Source organism: Lissotriton vulgaris, chromosome 2_1 (genome assembly GCF_964263255.1).
Source record: "Lissotriton vulgaris chromosome 2_1, aLisVul1.2, whole genome shotgun sequence".
NCBI classification, from domain to species: Eukaryota; Metazoa; Chordata; class Amphibia; order Caudata; family Salamandridae; genus Lissotriton; species Lissotriton vulgaris.
The window spans coordinates 1,028,874,250-1,028,894,617 of NC_141687.1; the positions used below are offsets into that span (position 1 = coordinate 1,028,874,250).

General features: G+C 44.5%; 1 protein-coding gene across 4 annotated transcripts in view; it reads left to right on the forward strand.

The window, feature by feature from the left end:
* Positions 1–20,124, forward strand: part of WDSUB1 (WD repeat, sterile alpha motif and U-box domain containing 1) — a 394,309-nt gene extending 374,185 nt beyond the window's left edge. For all 4 annotated transcript variants that reach the window (XM_086956660.1, XM_086956658.1, XM_086956659.1 and 1 more), the window contains 2 exons: positions 13,855–13,998; positions 19,074–20,124. In XM_086956660.1, coding sequence (XP_086812786.1) covers positions 13,855–13,998; positions 19,074–19,225 — 296 coding nt within the window. In that variant the 3' untranslated portion in view covers positions 19,226–20,124. The remainder of the gene's footprint in view (positions 1–13,854; positions 13,999–19,073) is intronic.
* Positions 20,125–20,368: the final 244 nt, after the last annotated feature.

Below are 20,368 nucleotides of genomic sequence, written 5' to 3' on the forward strand. Positions count from 1 at the left end.
GATGGCTAAGTGAAAGGGTCGATGGAGACAGAAAGGGAGGATGGATGGATGACTAAAATAGTGGATGGGTGGAAGGATTAGTAAGTGAAAGGATGGCTGGATTGGTGAAAGGGTAAATGGCTGAATGGATGAGTGAATGGATGGATGGGATGAGGAGTGGATGGATAAGTGTACAGATGGATAGGGTAAAAGGGTGGATGGATAATGGAGATGAGTGAAAGGATGGATGAGGGGATGGATGAAGGGAAGGATGAGTGAAATGATAGATGGAAGGGTACATGATGGATAGGTTTGCAAACGGTTGAATATGTTTGGAAATGGCTGGGCTTACTTATATACTATTGCGCGACCTCTGATGTGTTAAAACGTACCTATTGTCCTGAAGTTTTGTCCTGAATTTTGACCTCCTGTCCTGAATTTGTGTCCTGAATTTTGACCCTTTGTCCTGAATTTGTACACTCACCGTCCTGAATTTGCACCAATGCCAGTTGGTCACCTTATTCGCGGGCTTGGAGACGGAGCGCCGTGCAGAGATGTCTGTCCCTCAAGATAAACAGACAGAACCACTCAGCCGAGAGAGCTGAGGCGCACACGGGACGGGGTATCTGCAGAGGCGCGCTGGACAAGGGATGAAGTCAGAGGGTTGAGCTCACATATTGCAGACCATTTCCCCCTGGGAGTGAGCCATGGGAAAAATCCTAGAGGCGAGAAATTTAATACTGGCGTCAAGTGGCCCCATGTCATGGGTGTCAACTTCAACCAGTCCCCGCTTTTAAATCGGAGACGATTTGCAGGCTGACATTTTGCAACAAAACTACAAGTACCAACATGCAGTTCGCTACAGTTTAACAAGTGATCACTTGGCGGTTTTGACTGCTCTTTCTCTAGTGTTTAGATCTGTCGAACGGGCATCCGGTGGGATATCAGGTCGTGTTCAAAATACACTATAAAGGGGCGATAGGTATAGCCATCATTAGTGCAGCAGGTACAGTGGCACCAAGCTCTAAGGCTATTGCAAGACACAAACTGACCTGCAATGGTACGCCTCTTCTGGCGCAGGGCTTTGCAACGTGACGCATCTGGGAGATGCGTCACATTGTAAATACCCCGCATCATGGTGCATCTTTTGTGCCGCCGCTGCATCACAAAAGTGACGCAACGGCGGCATAAAAGCAGCGCAAGGGGCTTGTAAATCTGCCCCAAAGTGTCTACATTGTAAAGAAACCAAATATACATAGCTTCATGTTGTTAAATAACTAAAAAAAACTAAGATATCTGTGTTTGTTGTAGGAAAAATGGCCACATAAAATGCCGCAAAATTGCCGCTAAATTTCCATATTTGTGCCGCAAAATTTCCATTTTTGTGCCGCTAAATTTGCTAATCCATGCCGCTATATCCTGGGGGGTCTGACTAAGCACAAACCAAATCTCTTAGGAAAATACTTCAAGTGCACAATTAAAACAAGTGTCCGAGGACACGGAAAGTTTAAGGTTTCGGGCGGACCCGATAAGGCAAGTCGGAAGCGAGGGACTCAGGACCCTAGAGTAAAGAGGCTATGCAGGCACCGAAATGCCGAGTTACCTAGCCACGAGGGCTGCGGCTGCACAAGTCTTACAGGCGTCGGGGTCTTCGCGGACGAGCCAGGAGCCGGAAGAAAAGGAGTTGCTGGCCGGCGACCAGTGATGAATAGTTCGTAGAGATCCAAGCCTGGATCAGAGATCGTTGATACCTGAAAGCAGAGGGGACCAAGTTCGTACTACTAGCCAGTAGTCAGAGGGTACCAGGAGGGCACCGGTTGGCCGTCACCTCGACCAGGTGAGTGGGCGACGCTAGGCTCTGCAGTCTCACGGACCAGGAGGCGTTGTCGGCGACCACGGTGGAGGTGCGAGCTGTCCCACGAAGGATGATGCTGTCGGCGTCGCTGGGCCCAGGATGGGGCAACAAGCCTTGGCAGATCTCAGGGCCACGTGGTGGGCCTAAGATGGCGTCTTGAGTGGACCAGGAGGGTCCGGGGTGCTTCTCGCAAAGATGGAAGCAAGGGCCAGTCTGGAGCAACCAGACCAGCAGTGTTGATTGTCGGATGTCGTCACAGAAGGGCACAAGCCAGCGGCTAGTGACCAGACAACGTGCTGAGCAGCGAGCAGAAGGGCCCCACGCAGATCGTGGAGATGCTGGGGGACTGCACTTCGGTGCTGGAGCGGCTCAGGGTCGGGGCTTCTCGGACCCCAGAGCACTCACCAGAGAATTGCTTCGATGGTCGTGCTGGTTAAGAGCGTGCAGGTTCTGATGATGGCCGGTCCCTCGAGGTCTCGTCGCACCCACTGATGACGTGGGTAGAGGTCAGAGGTGCCAGGGAAGCCGGTTCTCGTCGAGCTGGGCCGTCGGATTCCTTGAGGAAGGACTTGCAGCAAACCGCAGAGTTCTTAGATGGTGCCCGCTGATGCAGGGTGACTACTCCTTAGTCACAAGGGAGAAATCTTGAGAAGAGTCTTGAGTGTCCTTTCGTAGAAAGTAGTTCTTGATTCAAAGATGATCTAATTTGGAAGGGTCCCCGCTCCGGCCTTTATTCTAAGGAAAGGGGTGGGTACATGACCAGGTCCTGCCCTAAGGGTGGGACCAGGAAGGGGGGTAGTTACACCCCTCTCCCCTGCCGGACTTTCCCCAGGCCAGGACTGGCGCCCCTGGAACTGGTTCTGACCGGCAGATGCGTAGTGAGCACCGGGGTGCCACTCCGCAGTCACCTTCTCGCAAAAGCCCTACCTACCCAGAATACACAAACCCTGTCTGGGACGGTGCGAACACCGCCCTCGACAGGAAACCCTTTGTCCAAGCTCTCCTCGCTGGAAGGACTCCCAGCAGCAGGAGGTCAGACTCGTGTCTGTGGTGGCAGCATCCATTTTGTGGAGGTGAGGCTTTAGTTAACTTTAACCGGGGTTCACAGTTACGTACATGTCGTGTCCCTCTAGAAGGGCGGAATGCTAACCTCGTCGCCAGAGTTGGTGAGAGGGCAGCATCCCGATTCGTATGACACCTTACTCGACATGTCTTGATAACGCGACACCGAAGTTACCGATGTGGTACGCGTTATCATGGAACAGCCATTGGGTCTTGGTTCCGCAAGCTGCAACCGGGCTCGGCTCGGGCCAGAGCCTAGTTCACACGAGCCCACGCACTCTGCCTTCAGGATTGTCAAGGCCTGCCATAGGAGTGACTGATAGGAACTCGGGTGTCCATTGTATGGTTAGATATAGGGCTACTATATCTAAAGCAAAGTGTGATTACACGACTTCGCCCCAGCTGTCATGCAGCCAGTTGTGTCAAATTTAGGAGGCCAGCCAGGGGTGGCATAATACATGCTGCAGCCCCTGGCGGCCCTGGGTACACCTATGCCCTGAGTTACAGGGTCTGATAAGGTGGCCCAGTACCAATTGGTAAATGCACCTAGGGTACATGTCGTAATTTAGAAAGAGAACAGCCAGGCTGTGGGTCTGATTAGCAGGCCCACAGCCAGAGAAAGTCGTAAACCAGTGAAACAAAAGCAAAAAATCTGGGTGATCATAGGATTGCAGACCCTACTCTCCTACAGCCAGGTTCTGAGCTGGGATGGTGCAGTGAGCTAAAAAACGGTGATGGATCAAGCCCTGATCTTTGGACTGGGTAAGAATGGTCTGCTTAATTCAGACACTCTGTTCATCACCACCCCCTTTTCTGAATCGTTTTTAGCCACTATAGGTGTGGCAGGGTATGCTCAGACATGAGTCCCTTGCTCACTACACCATCAGGATTCAAGCAAGCCGGGCCGACGACGGCTGAAATGCCAGAAGCCGGTCCCCGGAAGCTTGTCTCTTTTCCAGTGAAAAATTGGCTTGGTAGTCTGGTCTGCCCTGTTCCCATGATACACTGGGCCAGGGACCTACTAATTTGCATGTAGCCAGGTTCTGAGCTGGGATGGTGCAGTGAGCTAAAAAACGGTGATGGATCAAGCCCTGATCTTTGGACTGGGTAAGAGTGGTCTGCTTAATTCAGACACTCTGTTCATCACCACCCCCTTTTCTGAATCGTTTTTGGCCACTATAGGTGTGGCAGGGTATACTCAGACATGAGTCCCTTGCTCACTGCACCATCAGGATTCAAGCAAGCCGGGCCGACGACGGCTGAAATGCCAGAACCCGGTCCCCGGAAGCTTGTCTCCTTTCCAGTGAAGAGTTGGCTTGTTAGTCTGGTCTGCCCTGTTCCCATGATGCACTGGGCCAGGGACAGACTAATTTGCATGTAGCCAGGTTCTGAGCTGGGATGGTGCAGTGAGCTAAAAAACGGTGATGGATCAAGCCCTGATCTTTGGACTGGGTAAGAGTGGTCTGCTTAATTCAGACACTCTGTTCATCACCACCCCCTTTTCTGAATCGTTTTTGGCCACTATAGGTGTGGCAGGGTATACTCAGACATGAGTCCCTTGCTCACTGCACCATCAGGATTCAAGCAAGCCGGGCCGACGATGGCTGAAATGCCAGAAACCGGTCCCCGGAAGCTTGTCTCCTTTCCAGTGAAGAATTGGCTTGGTAGTCTGGTCTGCCCCATTCCCATGATGCACTGGGCCAGGGACAGACTAATTTGCATGTAGCCAGGTTCTGAGCTGGGATGGTGCAGTGAGCTAAAAAACGGTGATGGATCAAGCCCTGATCTTTGGACTGGGTAAGAGTGGTCTGCTTAATTCAGACACTCTGTTCATCACCACCCCCTTTTCGGAAACATAAATGGAGGCACATCTGTCGGCTGCAGATGAGGGTAATTTCTCTCTGGAACTGAGCTACGATTCAGAAGAACAAGATACCCTCACATCAGGTCAACAAACTGTGAGTACATTGCCCCATCCAAAATCACAGACATTACAGAAGTCTGCTGTTGGGCCGTCACTTCCTTCAGGCCATGGTCGGCAATGACTGGCTGATTCTGGAAAGTCTAGACTCAGCTCTGCTTCAAAAAACCAGCTTAAAGTCCTCGGTCCTAAACATTCTACCTCAGAATCCTTGTTCTTGGCACAGAAACATTCAAAAGCAGATGTGTTGATATCTTCGGAACCTAAACCCTCTGATCTGAACAAGTGCTCCGACTCCGCAGTTAAAGCCAAAGCTTCAGAACCGAAACAAGCAGCTTTGTAAAATGCAGAAGAAAAACTAATTTCGGAGTCGAAAACACAACCAGTTGCTCGTTCTCCACAGACTGTACAACCAGTACTCGAGAAATTACACCAGCAACTGGATTCTTGACAAAAACACTTAGTGATCCATCCGGATACATGAAGAATACTCACCAGTCTCCATCAAGAGCATGCACAATTTGCTAAAAGACAACTATCTTTTTAGGAGGCAATAGACATTCCTACAAAAACAAGGAAAAAAACAGGATAAAGCCACTAGTCCACTTCACTTTAGTCCTTCTCCACTACAACATCACCAGAACACTCTCCACTTCATGAGCACATACATTCATCAGAAGAATCATTACATTCTTTTACAGGGGATGGAGATGGGAGGGACGATGATCAACAGTCAATACCATAACAGGATAACTGGGATACAATTGATATAGATTCACAGATAATGCAGATCCCGATCTTTATCCATCTAAACCCTCCCCATCAGATGATACCACTACTTATCATGACCTTATCATTAGAGCGGCACATTTCCATATGGTACTATTACATACTGAGGAAAGGAAAGGTGATTTGTTTATTTGAGACTTTCTTCAACACAAAAATCTACACGGTATCTCCCTATGTTAAAAGGAATGCTCAGGCATACTACCGATATATTCAATAACCATTTCACATCTAGAATTATCACTCATAGAGTTGATAAAAAATATAAGCCTTCTCCAGCAGACCTTAGTTACATTAGGAATTAACTTAAATCAGACTCTTCGGTTGTGGCTACTGCTCGCAAAAGAGCAAACTCCTAGGCAACTGCTGAAGCTCCATTACCAGACAAAGATAGCAAACATATAGATGAGGAAGAAAAAAAGTGTGACAGCCCAATCATCGGAAGACTTCTAATTCAATAGGCCTATTATCAAGATATGATAGGGCACACTGGGACGTAATTGAAAAATGTTTACAACATCTCCGGGAGGAACATAAAAAAGGGCATACCAAATTGTATCAGCGGGTAAATGTATTTCTAACACAAATATAAGATGTACCCTTGATGGTGCTGATATAGAGGCTAGAGGATTAAACACTAGCCTTATACTAAGAAAAAATGCCTGGTTAAGAGTATCTGGTTTTAAACCAGCAGTAGTTTACTAGGCCTTCCCTTTGTTGGAGAGCATCTTTTTGGACCGCAGGTGGATACTCTCTTGGAAAAAGTTGAAAAAGACAATGAGACCGCTAAGTCACTGGGAGCCCTACAAACACAATTTGAAAGGGCCACTTTTCGTTGCTCCTCATATCACGGAGGATAAAAAACAACCTCTACTGACACATCCACCTCCTATAACAAAGGCAAACCACCTCTTCTAGAGGATATAATTGGTGTCCCACAGAGGAAACAATAATAAAGGCAGAGGTAAAGGAGGTTTTAACAAAAATAATACCTCCACCAACACCAAGGCTTTACTCACCCCCGATCACACATCACCTGTTGGGGAAAGACTACAATATTTCTTTCCCACATGGATAAACATCACATATGATTAATGGGTTTCGGATATTATCTGACATGGTTATTGTCAGGAGCTCAATTCAACACCTCCAAACATTCCACCTGGCAATCACAGGTTATCTAAAGCTCCTCAGAGTAGAAATTTAAGCTTTACTGAATAAAGGAGCACTAGAACTAGTGCCACTACAACAATAAGGCACCAGAGCCAATTCCCTTTACTTCCTTATACACAAAAAAGATGGAGCTCTAAGACATATATTAGACCTCAGACCTCTAAACAGATACATCCTTTCAGAACATTTTCTTATGGCCACTCTTCACGACGTCATACCACTTCTCCAACAATGAGACTTTATGACTGCATTAGACTTAAAGGATGAATATTTTCATATTCCAGTTCACCCAACACACAGGCAATACCTCAGATTTGCCTTCAACGGACAACGCTTTCAAGTCAAAGTGCTTACAGTCAGGGTCACAACAGCACCCAGAGTGTTTACCAAATTTTTAGCAGTGGTAGCAGCACACTTGCAAAGGCAGAACATACACATCTTTCCATATCTAGACAACTGGCTTATCAAAAGCCGCACATATCACAAATGTTTGGAACACACACAAACAGCAATACATTTACTACATCAACTAGGTTTTACAATAAATGCAGAAAAGTTATACCTGTATCCTCTTCATACACAACCTTACTTGGGAGCCATACTGGATGGTCAAACAGGAGTAGCCTACCCAAATACAGCCAGGATACAAACATTCAACAACCTGATGCCACAGCTTTACCCGCAAAATCATGTATCAGTGAGAACAGTTATGCATCTCCTAGGAACCATGGCATCATGTACAGCCATAGTACCTCATGCTAGACTCTATATAGAGGAGGCGTCTCAATCACTCTGTGATTCTTTAGCCAGCTACTTTCAAGACAAGGTGGGCCAAGTTTATTCCAATTTTACCACTCCTATGGGGTCTGGAATCAACTGGCTGACAACAGCAGGAGGAGAGACATCCCCAGCTTCATGGAATTTGGCCAGTGTCTGTGGAACAGATCATTAATCTGGTTAACACAGTCAAATCAGGCTCCCTGTCTGACCCATGCCCCGTTAGTCCTGAAAATGATCCTTGACCTGATAGGCGCTAATCTAGCGAGCATCTGTAATTCTATGTTCTGCTCAGGCACCTACCCTTCCATATGGAAAAAGGCCATCATTCAGCCATTGTTAAAGAAAAACAATCTCGACCCAGGAGAGACCAAAAACTATAGGCCAATCACGCGTCTCCCATTCCCAGCGAAAATTATTGAAAAAATTATGAACATCCAGCTGGTGAAGTTTATTGAAGAGAATAAGCTGTTAGATGACACTCAATTTGGCTTTAGGAAAGGCCACGGCACAGAGACCACATTCATCAAAGCATCGGATGAAATTAGAATGGTGCTTGATAGAGGAGGTGCCGCAGTCTTGGTGCTTCTGGATCTATCAGCAGCTTTTGACCCGGTTTATCATGCTACTCTGATCAACTGTGTCTCAGTCATACACATCGGACGAAAGGCCAAAGCCCTTCTGTCCTCTTTCCTCTCTAATCGGACCCAGTCAGCCAGTATGGGCGATTTCAACTCACCAGTTTTTTCTCTCCCTTGTGGAGTTCCGCAAGGATCGTCGTTAAGTCCAACTTTGTTCAATATATATGTGACAGACTTAGCATGAGTAATCAAATCCTTTGGGATGGGTCTCGCGTCTTATGCTGCCGACACGCAACTGATGCTTGCGGTGCACAAAGACAGAGAGGCAGTGGCGGCAAGCTTTCATGATGGCATGTTGGCCATTAGTTCATGAATGGCAAGTACCTGCCTTAAATTAAACTCAGACATAACCCCCGTGACTCGCTCCTTCCCCTTAAAGAGAGATGGGTTGCTGATGGGCTAGAGATTGACGAAAAGGAATGGATGAATGCGCTGGCCTCCCCTAAAGAGGTGGCGATTTCGGCCAGACTTAGGCTTATTCAACTTAAAATACTGCACAGGATGTACATCTCCTGCACAAGACTACAGTTGATGGGTAGGGGGGGGCGGGGCTCTGCAGGAGGGGCTGTGGTGAGACGGGCTCTTTCTTCCATATGCTGTGGGATTGCCAATGGTGCGAAGGTTCTGGAGACGTGTGGTGCAATGCATGCAAGAAGTATGGGGGGTAGATATACGCCCAGAGGCTAAGAGATGCCTCCTGAACATCTGGGAACCCACAGACCTGCCTACAAAAGGGAAAATTTGGGTTACACTTGGACAAATGGTGGCAAAAAGAAACATCGCCCGACTATGGGGTGCCCCCACCCCGCCGAAACTAGTAGAATGGCAAAATGACATGGACTGGTGTATGCTGCAGGAAAAGACTGTGTACACGGCACGAGGGTGCCCTCGGAAATGGGGGAGGTGTGGTCATGCTGGAACGACTTCAGAGGTAACATCTGTGAGCCCCCAAAAGCCCACCATTCTGGCGAAGAGGATATAGAATGAAAAATTGTTCTCCAACAGCTGTATCTACTAGGATTATATCACACTGTCATTGTATTTCTGGTGTTGTAACAGACTCTAACATGTAACTCATTGGCCGCGTTTGTTCTCTTTAATCTGAAAATAAAAAGAATTTTAAAAAATATATTAAACTCAGACAAGACTAAAGTAAAGGTCTTTAGTAACCTTGCCATAGGATGGTCTCCGACCTGGTGGCCAGCTGAGTTGGGATCAGTTATTACCCTTGTTAGGAAGGCCAGAAACTTAGGTATTATATTTGATGAGAGTTTATCTTTTAAACATCATGCCAATGCAATGGTCCCCTCATCCTTTTATGTTTTAAGGATGATAAAGAAATTACTACCTTTCCTCCCAATTAGTACTGGAAAAACACTCATCAGTTCCCTGGTTATGTCAAAGGTCGACTACTGCAATGGCTTTCTAATCAATGCCCAAGAAAAATTCTGCGGTACAAAAGGGGTTGGTGATGAACGGAGCATCTGAACCAATCAAACACTCACACCCAGTCAACAGATCTGGGTTTAATTCATCACCGTTCTTTAGCCCACTTTGCCACGCCAGTTCAGACATGGCCATATGCAAATAAGTCTGACCCTGTGCCTCATGGGAACAGTCCAGCCCGAAATGCCAAGCCATGCCTTCCCTGGACCGGAAACAAGCATCCTGGGACCTGTTTCTGGCATTCCAGCCGTCTTCAGCCAGGCTTGCTTGAATCCAGTGGCAAAGTGAGCAAGGGACTCCCGTCTGAGCATACCCTGCCAACTTATGGCAAACAAAGCGGTACAAAAGTGGTTGGTGATGGACGGAGCATCTGAACCAATCAAACACTCACACCCAGTCAACAGATCTGGGTTTAATCCATCACCGTTCTTTAGCCCACTTTGCCACCCCAGTTCAGACATGGCCATATGCAAATCAGTCTGACCCTGTGCCTCATTGGAAAAGTCCATATGGCCATGTCTGAACTGGGGTGGCGGAGTGAGCTAAAGAATGGTGATGGATTAAACCCAGATCAGTTGACTGGGGGTGAGTGTTTGATTTTCTCAAGCGCTCTGTCAATCATCACCTTTTGTATCGCAAGAAAAATTGTGGGCAGGCTGCAACTGATACAGATTGCAGCCGCCAGGATACTGTCAGGTACTCCAAAGTTTAATCTGTCAATACGGAGCTGCAGCGGGAACAAGAGGAACAGGTCACCCTCCTCTCAATTTATCAAATACACACAAGGCCTGTTCCCTAAGGCTTATCTAATCCCAAATGTGGACTTAGAATGTATTTATTGTTATCTACGCTGATCACGCCTTCCTACTTGTCAGGTAGTGTCGTACCACTTTATTTGCCTTCTTTTCATAAAAAGGTGTTTTTTTGTCAAATGACAGTCATATCTCATCAATTATTGAAAGACACACCCATAAATGTGTTTTCAGATTTCCAAAATAGTGAAAAAATAGTGAAAAAAGCAAAATGGCATCTCACTTGCTCACCACCACTCGAGGTTGCTGATTGGTACTCACCAGCTATGCTCACTTTTATCATCATCGGTATCCATTTTGCTAAACCTTATAAGTGTCCCCCAAAAAAATTTGATCCAATGATTAAATAAAACACACACCCTATGTGCTTTTGCGACTACCAAAACAAAACAAGACCCAATAAAGTATAAAACTGAAATAAGACGCACAGATAACCAATTTTATTCTTTTCTTGTGCCCTTATTCAGAATTTAAAACCGGCTGCAAATATGCAGAACACCTTCTTTCTTAGCCGACATGTATCATTGCCATTTAGTCTTTCAGGCAATTTCGTCAGAGCAGGGTCATTTGTCGCTACTGTTGGACACTGGTGCAATTTTCTTACAATGACATAAGGGAACCAGGATCAGTTGTACCAGCTCTCCTTATTATAAGGAGGACTCCTGCCGTGAGATCCTCCCCTCGTGGGCAAATCCTACATTAGGTTCCGCCCGTCTTGCCAAATGGTGCCTCTTCGAGGAGGAGTCCCCCTGATAATAAGGAGAGCCCACTAAATTTAAAGCGCTATGTATTGCCTGCAAGGCAATTCACAACATAGGACCTGAATTCCTGAAAAAAAGCTTTTCTGGCATACGCGCCCAGCAGAGCCCTACGCTCAGCAGATGCCAACCTTCTGATCGTCCCCAGAACCAAGAAAGCCAACTGGGGTGATAGAAGATTTATAGTTGCCACAACTAAATAATGGAATTTGTTCCCCCTGCAAATTAAGACCAGTCCCACCTTGCTATCATTCAGAAAACAAGTAAAAAAATTGGCTCTTTGAGCAATAAGTGGCCAGCCCTCCGCTAATCCTTACAGTCCATAGCGCTGAGACACCCATGGGTATTTGTACGCTCCAGAAGTTAATATAACATAACTTATATGCGCCCTCTACAGCAATGCTTAATGAAACAATAATCTCAAGCAGATGGTCAATTAGAGGATCTAGTGTTGATCAGTCGTAAAACATTACTGTGTAGATGTTATGGCATGAAAAAAAGCTAATGTTGGTTAAGCAGTACTACGTACATTATTTCAAACAATACAAGAGGAACTGCTTTGTATTTTATGCTAAGCATGTGGATCTACAGCCACACATGCCACCATACGGTGAATGTTACTTATCCTTTAAGCATCTGTTTGTGGCATGTAGTGCTATAGATTCACATGTTTCCCACCCTCCTCCCCAGTGACTTGTGTTTATTGCGTATGTATACATTATTTGTCACATTATTACATGGTCATCTACATGGGATACACTATCCTTTCATCCCATCCTCATCTGCCAATCGGAAAATAATCTAACAATAGAGTCGATGACTATGCCCACCGCAAGCAAGAAGAGGAGTCACTGTAACTTGTGACTCCAAAGAGTTCTTAGAAGAAAAACAACTTGCACACCTCCGAGCCCAACAGTAGTGCGACGTGTGTCTTGGATATGCTACATGCTAATTTATTGTATTATTGTGTAAACTGAGCTCACGTTTTTCTCCCAAGCATTTACTGGTAGCTGCAACTATAACTGTAACTGATATACTATGTAATAATGTTCTGCTGCAATGTCCTATCTCATGAAAAGTGCTCTGATACCTCCGGGTCTAGCCAGCGCTATACAAAACTTTTCAAATAAGTAAATAAATAGATGGCGGATTTATGCTAAGCATGTGAATCTACAGCACTACATGCCATAAACAGATGCTTACAGGGTAAGTAACATTCACCTTTCTTTTGAGGACAGGATTTTGTTTTATTTTGGCCGTTCGTTTATAATATGTAGTTGGCTATTATGTAATGTTTTACACATTTTTGTTTTGTTCTGTTTTTTAGCACCTGTCAGCTAGTTTGGTACCGGTCTTTGTTTTTCCTTTTTAAAATAAAATACTGCTATCACAATTCGTAAATGTGTCTGTGTAGAAGAGTGGCATTTGCAATATTTGGCCTAGATGTATCAAGCCTTTTGCGACTCGTTAAGGCCGAAATTCGCAGAATTTCGGCCTTAAGGAATCGCAAACGGACATTTAGCATCTTTTGGGATCTATCAGAAATTAGCAAAATAAGGAATCGCAAAAAATTGCGATTCCTTATTTTGCTTATGCATTTAAGGAATCGCAATTTTGCGATTCCTTAAATGGCATGTATGAAACTTTTTAAAATTGCGAATTTGGGTTAAGGAATCGCAAATTAACACCAATATGAGGTTCGTGTTAATTTGCGAAATCCTTTTAAAAAACAAAATATGACTATTTTGAAGGTGGCATGTGACACACATACATGCCCATAGGGCATGTATGTGTGCCATATGCTCACACATGTAAGTTTCAGGGGTGCAGCAGGGTGTCCATGAGACACCCCTGCACCCTTGAAATAATTCTCAAATTGCGATTAGCAAATTGCGAATTCGCAATTTGAGAATTACTGCACAATCATTCCTATGGGCCTCTTGGCCCATAGGAATGCATGTGGAATTATTCCCTATTTGCGAATTCGCAAAATGCGAATTCGCAAATAAAGATAATTAAGGAATCGCAAAAAAAATGCAATTTTTTACATACATTCCATTTTGCGAATTCTAAATAGCGATTCGCAAAAAATCGCTATTTAAGATTCGCAAAATGGAATCTTGATAAATCTAGGCCAATTTGTTATAAAACATGCTCTGTTGATCAATACTTACTATTCCCAATATTGCGTTATCCACTTGTAAAACGTATCCGGTCCTGTAAGGAGTTATAAAGTTGTCAGTGGTTTAAGCAATGATTTAATCCCGATGCTGAAAGAATAATGACTTTAATAGGGAAAAATATTAAATTTAGTTGCCAGCAAAAGGTCTCTATTGACTCGTCATATTCAGTGTTCATGTTGTAAGTTAAAGAAAGGGAAATGTGTTTAGTTTATGGGGCTTTGGTGGTGGGCCTGTGTAACACACGCGAGTTTTTAGAAGTTTCTCTGATATGTGCAGAAGTCCTTTATTCGTAAATTTGACCAATCCTGGTTACCCAATTCTCGCGGTTTTATATCTATCGCAGAAAGAACAACACTCCTCTGTAAGCAAGACCACAGCTAAAAACGAGCACGCACATACAATTGAAGCATTATAACTGCAACATTCCTGGCTAAAGCACAACTCTTCAAATCTCCTTTCAGAGTCCCTGGGTCTGCGCAGTAAAGTCTTGAGGGAAATCGAGAAACTCCGGGGTCTCAGGTTGCAGGCGGCTTCCGCGGCCGTTCCAGACGAGTTCCTGTGCCCAATTACGCGCGAGCTCATGACAGATCCCGTCATTGCATCAGGTACCGCTCATCTCTGCATTAATCTTCGTATAATTGGCAACGTAAATTCATATTTTCTGGTGCGAACATTAGTGCTGGGAACCTCCCGTGGCCCCATGCTGCGTCCAGCTGTTGCAGTCGATGCTTTGCCAGCTGGACCTCACTGTATGGGAAAACTCCCCGGGGCTGGCAGGGTTTGCGAGCGAGAGTGGGAGCCGGGGATAGGGCGGCTCTAGGCTCATGGTAGCCCTGGGCAGGGAGCGTAGGTAGGGGGCCCCGGAAGAGGGGGTCGGGGCGGAGCGCGGGGGCCAGTGAAGGGGGGGGGGGGGGGGGCGAGTCAGGGTGTTTGGAAGTGGAACAGAGCCAGAGACCACCAAATCCCTGCCAGGGGCCGCCACACAAGTATGTATCCTTCCTCAGAGGATTATTATATTAAAGATATATATTGGCGTGGTGGCCCCTGGGATTCGGTGGCCCTGTGCAGGTGCACAGCTTGCACATGTCTAAGGCCGGCCCTGCCGGGGTTGTCAAGTTTTAGGCTGCTACTGTATTTACACGGCAATTGTTAAGAGTCAAGTCCTTCACCGGTGTGTTTTCCATTGGATGACCTCTATTTTGCAAATTGTTAATAAGGATATAAGTCGATTATGTATAAGCATCACTCAAGCGTCTCAGCATAGCTAGTATTTACCAACAGTAATGTTCGACGCTACAACAAGACCAGTATTGCCTTCGTTTTGTTTTATTTTGTACTGTGCATGTAAAAAAAGGTAGTGCAAGGTTCAGAATCCAAATCATGTGATGGGAAAGCGAAGGCCAAAAAACACGGGAACACATGTGTAATTCAGTGCTTCAGATACCGAGCTGCATAATATGCCTCATTTCTAAGTTTAAAAAAAAATGGTATAGGGTTATTTGCTGCAACAGTGATTATCTTATCTCGGGACAATGGTGTTTGTCATGTTCCGGATACCCCATGTCTCCATCCTGCCCACTTGTGATCAGGGATCCGTACTGTTTTATTTATGCTTGTCCAGCTATCATTGTACCTAGGTCCTTGTCACAGGGTGCAGCACTCTGAGTCGTAACTAGACAGATACAACTTAAGGGACATATTTACAAGCCCTTTGCGCCACCCTTCCGTCAATTTTCCCATGTTAAAAATGACGCAAAAGTGACGCAAGGGGCTTGTAAATATGCCCCTAAGTGTGTGCGTAGAACAAGTGCCTTTGGTTAATGATGGGTAACCAAGGTGCAGGGTTATGCAAATACAGTTTAAACTGAATGGGAAGGGAAAAGAACTGGCTCTTGGCTGTTTATTCCCCAGTAAGGAGTGGCCTGGTTTTTAACAATGCCGGCACTAACACCTGTTTGTGGAAATATCACATTTACTATTAGTGAGAAGCTTATTGCATCTGTTAATTTGTGTATTCGATACAGTCCACCCCTCCACCCCAGGGGATTTATTTCGGCAGGTCAAATGTGCCAGAATTTACACTGAAAACCTAGACCTGGTAGGTAACTGAATGTACGGATTTTGGTGCAGTAACCACCAAAATGTGCAATCTGCACCTGTTAATATGGAGGACAATGATTCACATGCAAATCATCCATGGAGACCTGAGACACTGTGCCTGGATGGATGGATGGATGGATGGATGGATGGATGGATGGATGGATGGATGGATGGATGGATGGATGGATGGATGGATGGATGGATGGACGGATGGACGGATGGATGGACGGATGGACGGACGGACGGACGGATGGACGGACGGACGGGCGGACGGACGGACGGTGGAGGACAATGATTCACATGCAAATCATCCATGGAGACCTGAGACACTGTGCCTGGATGGATGGATGGATGGATGGATGGACGGACGGACGGACGGACGGACGGACGGACGGACATACATACATACATACATACATACATACATACATACATACATGGGGGCACTCAATAGCGAAGCTCTGGGAGGTTTCCGAGTGCCTATGTAGGACATCCCCATGGCCTAATAAGCATGCTCTGTGGATGCTTCGTCTGCAGGTTTTGTTTACATTTCAGATTACATTTTAGTTCTTAGGAGTGAAATGATGGAAGCGTAAACACTGTGCACCCAAATTAAGATGCATAGCTGGACTAAGGGTGGTCTTCGTTTATTTAGTGGCAAGCACAACAAAGCTACTAGCAGTGGCAGCATTGAGCATTACCATAGATTTCCCATAATGGAAACACCCTCTGACCCTCAGAGCCAAAGCATTTCTGTTAAGAGGTTAAGCGTTCTCACCAAGCAGGATCTGAGAAGCATGGTTGATAGAACTCAAAGCAGGGCTCAGGGAAATCCAGATGATAACTAGCCATAATTGAGAGCAGATAACACCAAGTAAATAGTGGACTTACAGTCGGATATGCAACGTAATTACACTAAGCGGAGATTCACAAACAAGATCTCTCATTGACAAATGTGAGGAGAAAATAGATAGTATTTTTGTAAACAATCTGAAAGAAAATGCTTTCAATGTTTTAAAGTTTTGCAATCAAAATAGGGTATGAGCCAGATTACCATATCAGAACTCAGAGAGCTGACTGGGTGGGTGAGCACATCACTGGGGACAACCGTGGACCTCAAGATGTCCTTGCCAAATTGTCCTTTTACTGCCTCAATGAACAGATCATGCAACAGGCTATGTCCAGGTGCACTGGGATTAGTGTCATAATGGGATTGTCTTATATCAGGACCTGTCAGTGGTTTCCTTGCAGAAATGGAGGGAGTTTCACCCAGTGGCACATGGCTTAGTAAGAGGTCCATTAGATATCAGTGGTTGTTCTCAGGAGGCCTACATGGAAAGCTGGCAGCCACCCTGGACAATGCCAATCCACTGCCAGGACTTGCTGATGTAGTTACCATTAGTGAAATGCGAGATCATAGAAAAGACACCGCCACCTGTTGTGGAGGGAGGCACAAAGCCAGTATGGCCACCAAGAGATAGTTCAGTAAAAAAAAAGGGATGGGGGGGGGGTGGAACCTTAGGAGAAGTAGGAGGTTGCTGAACTAAATGGAGGACTGGTATTGTCTAATGAATGTGAGGCTCATATTACGTCTTGGACATTCTTTGTTACTCTGCTGAACTGCAAGCATTGAGTGATGACTGAATGGTGTAGGGGAGTAAGTGCCCACAGGGCTGTATCAACCATTAATCTAAATAAGCACGGGTTTGGGCATCAAGGGAAGGGGGGCACCACAGACATGTTCTTTTGCCGGATTTACCATGGACCATATGGTGTAAAACTGCAAATGGTGCTGCTGAACCTATGAATAAAGTGTAAGTTTACAAAAAGAAACATTTCCCGTTTTACTGTACGTTTTGTTTCATTTCAAAAAATACAATTTTATTTTACAGTTTATTATTGTTTATATTTTGAATTAGATATACATGGGGCAACAAAATCTTCTAAGTGCTTAGGGCCTATAGAATGTCTTAATCTGGCTCTGGGTGCCCATGCGCATTGGCAAATAAGGGCGGTGGGCCACAGTCGACCCCGTGAATCCAAAGCCTTTCTTCAAAGAAAAACAACCTGCAAACATCAGCCCAACAATAGCAGGATAATGGAGAGCATGTGTATCTACAGCAACCTATGGTAAAACACATTTTGGAATGCATTTTAAAAATGTCTCACGACAGAACCAATACATTAAATACTTTAGATCCACAGGGAGTGCAGTTCCCAGAAGTACTAAGATTATGCTTTTGAAGTTACAAAAGAAACATTTCCCGTTTTACTGTACGTTTTGTTTCATTTCAAAAAATACAATTTTATTTTACAGTTTATTATTGTTTATATTTTGAATTAGATATACATGGGGCAACAAAATCTTCTAAGTGCTTAGGGCCTATAGAATGTCTTAATCTGGCTCTGGGTGCCCATGCGCATTGGCAAATAAGGGCGGTGGGCCACAGTCGACCCCGTGAATCCAAAGCCTTTCTTCAAAGAAAAACAACCTGCAAACATCAGCCCAACAATAGCAGGATAATGGAGAGCATGTGTATCTACAGCAACCTATGGTAAAACACATTTTGGAATGCATTTTAAAAATGTCTCACGACAGAACCAATACATTAAATACTTTAGATCCACAGGGAGTGCAGTTCCCAGAAGTACTAAGATTATGCTTTTGAAGTTACTATTTTTTCCATTGCATAATTGTAAATCTCACAACAAGCTTTAGCTTAAACTTAATGTCCTACATCATTTCCGTCAATGCCCATTTGTTTTGAAGGGAGTGCTAAGCCCAGAATTTACCAAGGCTTTGCTTGCAACACCATGGCAGTCTAGAAATCCATGGCAAACACAAGGAGATGATGGATGGAGCGCTGAAACTTTTCAGACACTCAACCCCAGTCGCAGATCTGGGTTGAATCCCTCATCGTTCTCCCAGGATGCTTGTTTCTGGTCCAGGGAAGACCTGGCTTGGCAGTTTGGGCTGGACTGTTCCCATGAGGCACAGGGTCAAGATTGATTTCCATATAACTGGGTCTGAACTGGGGTGGCGAAGTGAGCTAAAGAACGATGATGGATTCAACCCAGATCTGTGACTGGGGGGTGAGTGTTTGAAATGCTTCAGTGCTCCATCCATCATCTCCTTGTGTTTGCGTTAATCTAGAAATCCATGTCTAATCTAGGTTTATTTTCGGGTAATTTCAAGAGTTATCTTTTAAGGATTAGTACGATAGAACATTCTTCCCTTCACATTACATTTTGTTACCAAATTCTTTTCGTTTTTGACCTCTCTCAATCTCGATTATGAGACCTCTGTAGCAGCTTCAAAATGCAAATATTGAGGGACAAAATATTTACTCTTGTAAAGAGCTTTTTCTAATTTCGATGAGTGGATCAACAATTATTTAAAGGTGTTTTTTTAGAGCAAATTATATTTAAAGCTGATGCAGGTAATTAGATTACCAGTGCTTGTGTGGTTCTGCTTATTGACATCAAAGGCATGTAATACCTGTCCAGTGACAAGGTGCCATTTAAAAAATTCAAATAAATAAATATAATTCACCATTAATTGTGTTTTTATTTCATCTAGACGGCTATTCCTACGAAAGGCAGGCAATAGAAAGCTGGATTAGCACGAAGAAACGTTCCAGTCCCATGACGAATCTTCCACTACAATCGCTTGTTCTTACCCCAAATAGAACACTGAAAATGGCTTTGAATCGCTGGTCAGAAGCTAAATGAACTTTCGAGAGCTTAAATTTAAGAACTGTAGAAAATAATTAATATTGACGAAATGTTCAAATAATTCAATTTTAAAATGTTGCTCAAAAAATGTATATTGTCTGAAAAGTAATATATTTTTAAACAGTAATTTATTATATTAAACTGACAGAAAATGTTGAAGTCTGCTTAATTAGATATGCTGGCGGTTGGATGAATGATCGGTGTGCGAACAATGTGCAGCTTATAACTACGAGCAGCAGCAGAAAGGATCTAATAAAAGCCTGCACAAGTCTTACCAGGGGAAGGCAGTGGTCTGAAATGACAGAGCAGACTCGCCTGAGTTTAATTAATGTTATTGGTCTAGAAGATGATGTGGAATGTTTCTGTTGTAGCACGATTGAGGTGCTGTCTGAAAGCTTTCCTTAATAGATATTGAATCTTTCTTCAGCTAACATTGAGGTTCTTGCTTAAATATTGTTACAAAAATCAACAGTTCGACAAGAGGGTTTTTTAATGACTTCAATTAAAGGCAGTTTTGTAAATTACCAGATGTAGACTACACACATCTGAAGCTTGTTGTGTTAAACCACGCTCCCGCACAACTGTGGCAGCGTCATTTTGGCCTCACTGTATTTTTTCCTTGGGTGTGAAAGAAATTCCTGGCTTCACCTGGGAATGAATGTTTTAGGCGTCTCACTCTCTTCATATACGGGTATTCATGCGCATATCTGGGTTGGAAGATTAATTTTGTGATAGGCTCTCTGGAGTCCTAGATCGTCCTTCACTTGTTAGTTTTTGTGCATTGCACTGCCTTGACTGAATGGTGATATGCTGCCCTTTAATTAAAGTGTGACACAAAATTATGTACATTCATGGATTAAAATGGATAATAAAAATGCTTATGTTTTATGTACAAATTTCGAATGAGTGGTAGTTTCATTCATCTGAGAGCATCACTTAATTTGATATGGCCTAGAGACAGCTCATTTAAGCAAATACACTTGTGTATATTACCTACTGCCAGTAGGTAGTTATAGTTAGGACCTATTATCCATAGGAAAATCGCAACATTCTATTCCCAATAACATTGGCGCTGATTGACGAATCTTCGCGAATTTTTCAAAACTCATGGCCCGCTCCTATCCACTCCTATCTTGAAAG